Consider the following 10,562-nt stretch of genomic DNA (forward strand, 5'->3'; position numbering starts at 1 on the left):
CGTGCTTGATTAGTTTTTTTTTTTTTTGGCCTTGTCGTGTGGTGGTGGTGGCGACAATTTGTGTTTGAACTACTTGAACTAACTCCTCTCGATCTGGAGAAGAGGGATCAGGCTGGAGAGATTTATTGCGGGAGCAGGTGGTAAATGATGATAGGATGGAAACCACGTGGGAATGATGGCGGAATACAGGGCCCCTCATCGCGTTCTGGGTATTGAGTATTCAGGGAGGAGGAGGGGAGGAGCCTCAAATATTCTTACTTCAGACGAGACGAGAGATTGCTGTGGGAGTGCCCGCGAAATCTATAGACACATAGCGTATAGATAAAGCTACACGCGGGCGATTTTATATCCACTGAATACGTCCGTACTTGTCCACACCACAGTAAAAATTTATTTCGGAGAACAGCTTAGTGTGAAAGAGGATTACATTACTCGCTGGCAAAGAACGACTAGAGCGATGTCTACGTGAGAGATATGCGCCTCGGAAGGAAGGGGAGAACCGCGCTCGAATAACTGGGCAACGCTTGAAATATCCATCAGAGTCGAATGTCGAAAGAAGTATATACATAGAGACGGACTCTTCTTCTTAACTCCCGAGTTGTTCAGGAACGGAATGAAAAGAAAGTCCCCATGCCCGCCGTAAAAAATAAACTCTAGGCTTCGTCGACAGTAATATTCGAGGAAATCCAAATGGCTGGGAAGCAGAGCTGCGTATAGATCATCTAACATCGAGCCCGTGTAGGAATTTATCGTGTTGGTAGAGGAGAGGAGTGGATGTGTTTAAGAGATGAAAAAGGGGATAATCATCAGGGGGTGGGTGTATTGCTAGTACTGCAGAGAGAAAAACAGTTGTCCAGGGCGCCCATATACGGACCACGAGGCCGAGTTTGAAGTATCGGGGTCGGTTCGCAGGGGTATTAGTGAGAGAAATCGGATATGCTTTACATGTTATCCGTGCGACGACTTGTAAGTTTTTTTTTGGCTTCTGTTCACGACTAAGGATAATTCCGCTGAATACCTGATGATGTGTAGCTTGTCTTTAGCATTTAGTATCCACTGTCCCTGGAAGGAGTCCTGATTGTTGCGGAGCGCGATATCGACAGGGAACTCAAGTCTCCATAAACTGAACTAAACCGAATTTGGTGGATGGATGAGAGCGTCTTGTTTAAATAAGTGAGGAACAATCCAACCTAGGTATAACAGACGGGAGATCCCGTTTCGTTGGAACGGGAATCCTTCAACTGTGATGCTCCGCCTAGGCCCTAGAAATTCAGAGTTGGAGCATGGTCGGAAGGAAGGAGGAGAACTCGTGCGCCCATCGAGAAGTAGAGATGGGGGGCTCCTTCTCAACTGAGCGCGATATCCATGCCCAGGGTGAGAATAAACCCTCTGCTTCGTCGACAGTTTTATAAACAGGAGTGTATCCGTTGGATGACTTGTAGGTTTTTTGGCGATTGAGGACGACACCCGATGACAGGTAGAGCTTATTTTCCGTATAGGACAAGGGAGGGGGGTCCTGATGCTTGAGATGAGAGACAAGAGATTATCATTATTTCAGCGGGAACCGTAGTTAGTCGCCCCCGAACGGAACTGAACCTATTTGATGGATGGATGGATGGATGGATGGGCCCAGCGTCTGTTTAGTCGGGGTGGGAGGAACGGAGATGGACGGGTAACCTCCTAGAAACGAGATCTGGCGGCGTTGGGATGGGTACTAGTGAGAGAAGTGTATTTGCGAAGGATGAAGAACAATATACCGTGGGATATGACGCGTTTCGCGGAACACATCAGAGGGAAGGAGAATCGTTGCCGCTGTGGCCTTTCTTGAGTCTATGGCGGGCGGAGAACTCATCCTGGATGATCCTGTGAAGAGAGATGCACGATAGGGAAGACCACTCTAGTCCGTGAGAATGAGCGCACAGTGGTTCACAAGGCTATTTTTACAAGACAGCACGGTTTTGGTATAGACAGGCTCGTAACCGTAAGCACCGAAGTAACCGAAAATCCAGAATACCGGCTGTCATAAAAGGGCGAGGTTATCAAAGATAGGATCAGAAGAACAGAAAACATAGGTAATTGAGGGGGACGACAGGTACGTCGCGATATTTACATGAATTGAGCATCGAGGACAGAAAGCAAGTAGACGGGGGGAAGAAATCAAGAAGACAACTTCGATTCTTAGTGCTTTGCGGTGACGGGGCCGTGGAAATTAAATTCGGAAGGATCCGCGGAATAAATGAAATTGACGTCATGAGGCATGCGATCTGTATCAACGGCATCAATTGTCGTCAAGGGCAGCCAAAACTCTAGATTTTCCTTTCTCCCACTGTCCTTTTTTCATGCAGGGTCTCAGAGACCACCATGTTCCTCCAGCGTCGACACACTGCCACGACGATAACACCAGTCAAAGCTGGAGGACGGTTGATGAAAAGGATGTCGACTATTTTTAGCAAGCCTTCGTCGCAACGAGTGGTGGAACGAGTTGGAGTTGTGGAAGAGTCGGCGTCAGAAGTTGAGGAAGAGGTCAAGGTGTCCGTGTCGTCCAGTGAGTCATCGATGGATGATATTCGTAGGCCGTCTGGGCTCGGGCCGTCGATTGAGGAGCATGCAAAGGTCATGCATGCGTATCGTGTTCAGGTCCCGCCTCTCCCTGCATGCCGCCCGCCAAAACCACTGTATGATACCCCGCCTTTGCCAGTGGAGGTGCTGTCTGCGATACTCTCGTTCCTCCCGCGCACGTCGGTACCCGCACTCGCCCTACTCTCTCGTGACTTCCTCTCTGCAGCCCAGGCTGTGTTATACGGCAACCTGGACATGGCAGGAGTGCAGAACCCCGACGCACTGTGGGTATTCCTCGTCACACGACGGGACCTCACATCGCTCACGCACACCCTGCGCGTCCCTGCATGGCCATCACCCCAGGCCCGGATGTACCTCATACCACGCGTCCTCGCCCGCATGGACAATCTCCACTCCCTCGTTCTCCCTTCTTTCGATCTCCACATCGTGCGACACCACTCTGCGTTTGGTCTGCGTCATATAGAGTTTGGCAACACCCACCTCTCCGGGCAGACCGAGGCAGACCTTCTCACGTGGTTGGATGGCCAGACTAATGTCATCTCGCTCCGGTTTCCGTCCCTGCTTGAGGATGGCGATGACTCGCCACCATCTACGCCACTTCCCACCACTCCGACGCGTACACGGCTTCTTTCCGCGCCCACCACACCTAGTCGGCTGTCTCTATTTCCCATGCCTCCGCTATCCCCGCTACCACCGACTCCAACGCCGACTCAGGATACATTCACGCATCCAGCGGCCACTCTTCTTCCTAATCTTACCACGCTGCACGCCCCGCCCCATCTTATCATGCTCCTCGCGGCCTCTCGTCCTCTAATCGACGTGTCTATAACTATCTCCACCCCAATATATGCAGGTTTTCGTCCTACCTCCACCCTCGAGTCTCTCCCTCCCTCCGTCCGCCGTCTCCGCTTCGTGTTCAAGTCCGTGGGTAAACGCACAGAAGAAAAGACACTCCGTAGTGCTGTCGTTGTATGCCCTAACATTGAAGAACTCGAGATCGAAGGCGAGGGTGGCGAGGTGTGTTGGGGTAACGTCGTTCCCCACTTTAAGGCTCTCCGGGTACTGGTAATGCGTAAACCCGGGATCGCACAAGTGAAAACGGCGAAGGAAGAGCTCGATGAGAGGTTCCCTCTCCCGAAACGAGCTAGGACGCGCTCGACGTCCTCGACTATAAGTCACTCTGGTCACTCGATGGTAGTGAGCGAGCGTGCACGCGCAGCCCGGCTAGCTACCGCTTGTCCCACCCTCGAACGCGTCGTATTTCCAAACGGAGTAGAGTGGCGGCGTCCGCCTCCTTCGCTACCGACTCTCCCCCGCTCGAGATCCTCGCCGTGTCTCGTCACAGACGATCTGTTTGTGAAGAGGGTTAATCCAGGCGTTCCTCCTCTGCCGCCCCCTCCGAAGAAAGTGGTTCTGTTGAAGGAGCAGAGGTTCGCGAGGACGGAACCGGTGGAACGGGGTTTTGTCCTTGATGACAGTGAGGATGATGATTTGTTCTTCAAACCCAGTCCGAGGAAGGAGAGCAACTCGATGCAGGGCTGCCGAGAACAAGTCGAGGTTGACGTTCAGGGTGCTGGAAAGATGGTCATGGCGCTTGTATAGCACTTCGTGCGTACTCGTTCTTTCCCTCCCGCCATTCAAGAATTATGCTAATACCTCCTCATAGCTCATCTATCGTTACCCTCAAGGCTATCGCTTATTCATGTATATATACTTATCCCTATCTATCCTTACCTTCCTTCCCTTATTCGCGGATTTATACCCAATGATATGCTAACTTCGTTCTTCGCCATTTCACTGTGACGTTCTTCAATTATCAATCTTCGCACTGAACTGGGAGCCAGAAATAAAAAATTAGCGGGACAGCACTGTGTTCCTTGGCGAATTGTGACCGATTCCTTTCTTTCTACTCGTGGTCATCATACGGTGCTTCCTGGCCTGATAACGAGCGTCCACTCTCATGCGATGTACACGACTGAGTGAGTGAAAAATTAACTCCGACAGCTAGATTAGAAGGAAAAAAAAAACGCGTTTGGAATCGAAACAGTTAGTTTACCTCCCATGGATTCAACACGCGTGCTGGGTCCTGAAGGGTACGAGGTTCACGAAAAGAAAAAGGCGGGAATGATGAGTTGCGTTCAGCTCCCGCCTCTAGCTACGGGAGGGTGGGTTCCTCATCACACAGACGCGTATGCCTTTCTCCATTTGAGGTGTTTTCTTTCCTACACTCCTTCTCTTCTCTCTATGGTAAATGGCTTTTCTCTTTGATCTTGTTCATCGCAAGTAACGTATATCCTTATCTCGTGGAATTTATACCCAATTACAGAGTGTTCACCTCGACATTCTTCATTCTTCCGAGGGCAATATTTTTCCGCCGAAACATGCCTGCCACCTGAATTCATCCCCACGTTCTTCCCTCGCGATCTCAAACTTGAGTGTGTTGCTGGAGAGACTATCGGCTAGGGTGTCTCTCTCTTTTTTCTTTTTCGTTCCCATGTCTGAGTGGGAAGATACTGCGGAGGCATTGGGTTGGCTAAGCTGGAGAGGGCCACTGTTCTATATAGATAAAAATTCAAGTTCTCCGATCCAAAAAACCAACACTTGAACGTGAAATTTGCGCCATCCAAGCGAGGCACTCGGCCTCAGGAATAGTATGAATGTTTGTCGAGAAGAAAAGAAAAAAAAAGTCGACGGGCAAGAGATTCTGTTTAGACGGAGGAAAGTCAGGCGTCGGGAATAGGGAGTTGCCGAACCACGATGAGAACAAGTACCCTCCATGCACTTGTGGGAGAGTTAGATTCCACGAGTAGTAAAACCCTGATTATCACGCCCCAGCTGCAAGGTGCCGGACCGGATAAATAAAATTCCTTTAAAGGGGCAGAGGTTCGCGAGGACGGAGCCGGTTGAGCGGTGTTTTGTCCTTAATGATAGCGATGACGACGACGATTTGTTCTTCAAATCGAGTCGGAGGAATGAGAGCATGTCGGTGAAAGGTTACCATGAGCAAGTCGAGGTTGACGTTCAGGGTGCCAGGAAGATGGTCATGGCCCTCGTGTAAACGTTCGGTATGTTTGTCTTTTTCTTCTATGCTGTTGAGGAATCATACTAATAGTGGCCTCAATAGTTACCATCACCTATTCGTGTACATATACTTATCCCTATCTATCCTTACCTTCCTTTCCTTACTCGTGGATTTATACCCAATTACCATGCTATATTCGATTCACTCTTCACTTAGAGACCATCCCTGCCAGCTCCCCAAAAAAAGACCAGAGATTGCGTCGGAACCCAAAGACCCGACCGACTTGTACCCTGGCCAACTGTGACCGCGAATTCCGACTTCAAACACATCCTTCTTCCTAGTTCGTGCTTCTCAACGTCGACTCCCTGAGGAGGCCGTGTGTGAGTGAACGCGAGGATGTGATGTGCGCAAAATTGAAAGAAAAACCCGTCCACCGCCCGGGGAACTTGCCCTCCACGACGGTTCGTGGATTCATCACTTTGGGTAGAGTGACGTGGTATCGTTCCCAAGGGTACGAATTCAGGAAAAGAAAAGGAAAAAAAAGGCAGCTAAGACACAAATGAGCATATTCCGCCCAGGCCCCGCCTTTACCCGAATACTCGTTCTCTCCCACGACGCGCTGGGTGGGCGGTTCCTCATCACACAGACACATCTGCCTTCTCCACGTCGGCACGCTGATCACTTCCACCTCACCGCTCACTAGGGTTTGCTAAATGGCTTTTTCTCCTTTGTTACTTTTCCATTGCAAGTACGTATCCTCATAACTCGTGGATTTATACCCAGTGTTCACATCTTCCTGGCGGCAAGTCAAAAGCTTAGTATGGAAGGGTACATATGCATGCTCCTACGCTAAAACGGGCCTGGCACCCGAATTCATCTCTCCACGTTCGATCTCGAACTTGAACTACGATGGTGTAGAGGGTGTCTCTCTCTCTTTTTCTTTTTCGTTCCCGTCTAATGCAAGGCAGAGTGCGAAGATACTGCGGCGAGATTGGGTCGGCTAACTCAGCCGTGTCCTTTGCAAGCTGAGAGGGCATAGATACAAGTCAAAGTTCTCCGATCCAAAAAACTAACACTTGAACCGTGAAATCCTTTGGCGCCTCGGGCGCTCTAAACGAATATGAACGTTTGTCGAGAAGAACAAAACCGAATCTTCAGCCTCGGCCAAAGAATCATCACCAGGCGTGAGTCTGAATTGCCGTCCCTACGGAGGAGTCAACGGTGGTGAATTCAAACTAGATGAAATCAGGCCAATACGTACGTGCATCGCGTTTAGATACGAGGAATGAGGTAAGCCCAGCATTTTAAGTTGACGGTAGGGGGAGATGAGAGACAGAGGCAGGTCAGTGGGGAGTTGACGAGCCACGATGAGAACGAGTAGTCTCCCATGCACTGCGGGTGAGTTAGATTCTCAATGAAGGGACGAGTAGCAAGCCCCTGATATCACGACCCAGCTGCATCAAGGTGAGAAGCTTCGCAGAGGTGCTGCGCGCGATAAATGAGTAAAGACGAAATTTGATGGGAATGGAACATCCACGCGTAGAGAGGGGATGATGAAATCGGAAAGTGCTGTAACTGAAAATAAGATGTATATCTCTTCTTATAATACGGGCGGGGGGAATCATCCTGAATGGATAGACCTCATACCGAATGTCAACGAGAAATTAGATATCCTTGTATCTGGGGAAGATCATACAGAGGTAAATGCAGCAATGAATTTTCGTGCGCATCGTAGACTGAAACCATAAGACGTAAGAAGACCATGCCCCGAGGCGATGTCTTACGAATTGCAGAGTCTCCATAGATCCTGAATAACTATGGAAGTTGTTCCGTTCAAGGAACAGAGGTTTGTGAGGACGGAGTCGGTTGAGCGGTGTTTTGACCTTAATGATACGATTTTTTTCTTTCAAACCGAGTCAGAAGAATGAGAGCAGCTCGGCGCAAGGTTGTCACCAACAAGTCGAGGTTGACGTTCAAGGTTCTGGGAAGATGGTCTTGGCGCTGGTATAGCGTTTGGTATGTTGCCGTTTATTCCATCTTGTTATTCAAGCATCGTGCTAACAGTGCCGGGGATTTATACCCAATTACTATGCTGTCTCCGTTCTTCATTCCTTTACCATAGACTTATTCAACATTCTTCATTCGAGCCGCTTCCCTGTGGCAAGTACAAAAGAGAGGAAAGTACTAGGTGAAGGATATACAAACCATAGGACTTTGGTAAAAGGTTCGAAGCTACCACTGAATGGCGGAAACAAGAATCGGCGAGCAGAAGGAAAATGCGTGTCTGGCTACTTTCGCTCCCTATTCAGCTGTGCGGTGATATCTCGCTCGTATTCGGCCACCAGCAGGATGGGATGAATGCCGTCGACCGTGTGTGCTAGAATTACTGTACCGGTAGCCTTGTAATAAATCAATAGCTACTGGTAAATCCCATTCAAGCGTATCGGCCATCGTTCGACTCTCCTGAAATGCCGACTCATCCATAAAGTACTTGACGATCGTGTCTTCACTGTTCGAAATTTCAGCGTCTCATCTCCCCTCGCTAAAATACTTGAACTCTCCGTCCTGGATTTGCACAAGCTTTGCTTTTCACCATGGGAGCCCGATAACGAAGTAAAAATCAGCCAATATTTCGAGAGCAAGTTAGGCCAAAGACATGAAAGCATGGTAGAAATCAAAGTTACAGTAGAAGAAAACCCGAGAATGGCAAATACGTAGCAGTCTGAAGGCAAAGGTAAACAAGGATCAAATAATCCAAAGAATGAGGTAGTTAGCAGCCTCTAAGAAATTCAGATTTTTGCGCTACCTCAATGTCCGCCTTCGAGGTCCGGTATACTTTTCTTCCCCTTTCGCAATCTGGATCCACGGTGAATGTTGAGCCACCAGGTGTGGTACTTGAACATCTTCGACAACTATGTGAAAGTATTCAGCTCCGTGATAGATTGAAGGATTCGTATTTTCCACTTACCCAAGTGATGCCATTCGCGCGATCCCTTTCCGCTGCAAGACACATCTCAAGAATATGGACAGTCTCTTTCATAGTCTTCTTCAAGCGTTTCCCATCGTCTGACGATGTGTTGCTGCCCAATACATATTTCTCAGTAGAACTTTCGTCGTCTAGAGAATTCAATATGCTCAAGATTTGATCCCATCTAGAGTGATTAGGATCAATCGAAGCCAGGGAGGATAAGATAGGATATGGTCGGGCGCCGCTGCGTACGATGCTCGCAGAAACATCACGAATGGCGTGTGCTTGATGGAGGTTTTTGATACTCTCATCAAAAGACCTGTCCGATTGAATATATCCGAGTTTCCCCGCCTTGCCGTCAGAGAGCCCGATGAAATAACTCCTTAGCAGTCCTTCGACCAGGTCTGGGTGGAGACTACTTTTCTGAGTGATACAATGTAAACTGTCTTTCTCCCGGAAAGCATCATAAGCGTCGATGATCCCTCTAGAGAACGCTTGACCTAATAAAAAGCTAGCTGCGCTCACTATAGAGTCGAAACGTCGTTGTCGAAGTGGAGAGACTTCGATGGCAGAGGACTTGCACGCATTGGTTGGAATTTCCTCCTGAATGACTGAAAGGATATTTCCAACTACGGGCGTTGTAGCCCATTTGGTGACGGGTCCAACATCGCAGTTGTCAGGACATCCATCTATAAGCGAAGCCATGCAGACAAGGGCATGAGTACGGCAGGTCCAAAAGAGGTCCTTGAACTCTGAATCCTCCCAATTACTCACAGAAGTCCCGGTGAATAAATCAGATGTGATGTAGGAGAGTATCGCCTGAAAAGCATCGGTCTGCCACGATTTCAAAGACTCATCGGTGAGGCAATGAATTCTTCTGTCTATCGCATGCAATGCAACGCCCAACAGCTTGTACGTGGTGATCATAGAATCGTTCGCAGGGGTCAGCTGCGCCACCTGAACGATCGAGTGGGCTATGATGGCAAGCAAAAGTCTTTCCTCGGGATCTGCTGAGCCTTTATATGAATCGGGTTTCTCGAAGAAGGAGAGAAGACTTTGGAGAATGTCTTGTTTAAAACGTTTTACTGAGGTAGCCGCCAATGTGCAGCCGTAGGATATGGAAGGATACTGGTTGGGAGAATATATGTTTTCTATCAAGCTGAGACGCATATCGGTGGTGAGAAAGCTGTTCTCGTCATGAAAAAAGCCTGCTTTAACTGTATCACAGCCTAGGAGCTTCTTCCAGATGACATGATGGTGTACATCATTGTCTGCTAAAGCGTTAATGGCGACTTGCTTCTGTGAAGGAATGTCCTTAGACTTCTGAATATGTGGATCTTTGATGGAATGCAGAGTTATTGACAAGGTATTGGAGAGCTCCCTTGAGAAAACTAGGTTGTGCTTTCCGAAGAGTCCGGATGGGAACTTCCGACATAAAGCAGGGAACAGAATTTCTAGCCGCAGGAGTGGCTCAATCTGGCAGTCGATATTGGGAATATCCTTAGGAATCCACCGAGTCGATCCATCTCGGGTCTGCTCCATACAATCCATCAACATTCTTTCCTTATCATCCCGTATTTCATCCCAGTGAGGGCCGAAAACCTCCTCTGCATGCTCGATGTACTCTGGGGGCAATCCAGCAAGGGCATGGATTACGAGATAACGGTTTGCCAAGGTCGAAGACCTCATATACAGCCAAAGAAGTGCATCAACTTCAATTTTGATGCGTGATTTTTCGGCAGCATGCATTTCCCTGTGCCTGCGATCTTTGGTTTTTTCCACCTCAGGAAGAGCCCCGATTTTCGGTGATGAAACAACCCTCGGGATTGCGGTGGCTGGTTGATACATCCACGTTTTGATATCAGAGAGAACCAAAGTCAAGGGCGTTCTATATGGACAATCCGGGTGTTTTAGGGGAAGAAGGCTCATGAAAAGGTAGAAGCCAAATATTGCCACCATTACCCCATCTATCACGAAAGAATTTGAGTCGAG

General features: G+C 48.8%; 1 protein-coding gene across 1 annotated transcript; it reads left to right on the top strand.

Annotated features, from left to right (window-relative positions):
• Positions 1–5,237: 5,237 nt before the first annotated feature.
• EV420DRAFT_1487116 (uncharacterized protein) lies at positions 5,238–5,638 on the top strand (the record flags this gene model as incomplete). Its single annotated transcript, XM_060470488.1, has 2 exons — positions 5,238–5,347; positions 5,416–5,638. The coding sequence occupies 2 exons, from the start codon at positions 5,238–5,240 to the stop codon at positions 5,636–5,638; spliced, it is 333 nt and encodes a 110-aa protein (XP_060322577.1).
• Between the last annotated feature and the right edge of the window lie 4,924 nt (positions 5,639–10,562).

The sequence above is a fragment of the Desarmillaria tabescens genome, assembly GCF_030435595.1.
Source record: "Desarmillaria tabescens strain CCBAS 213 chromosome Unknown EV420scaffold_112, whole genome shotgun sequence".
In the NCBI taxonomy this organism is placed as follows: Eukaryota; Fungi; Basidiomycota; class Agaricomycetes; order Agaricales; family Physalacriaceae; genus Desarmillaria; species Desarmillaria tabescens.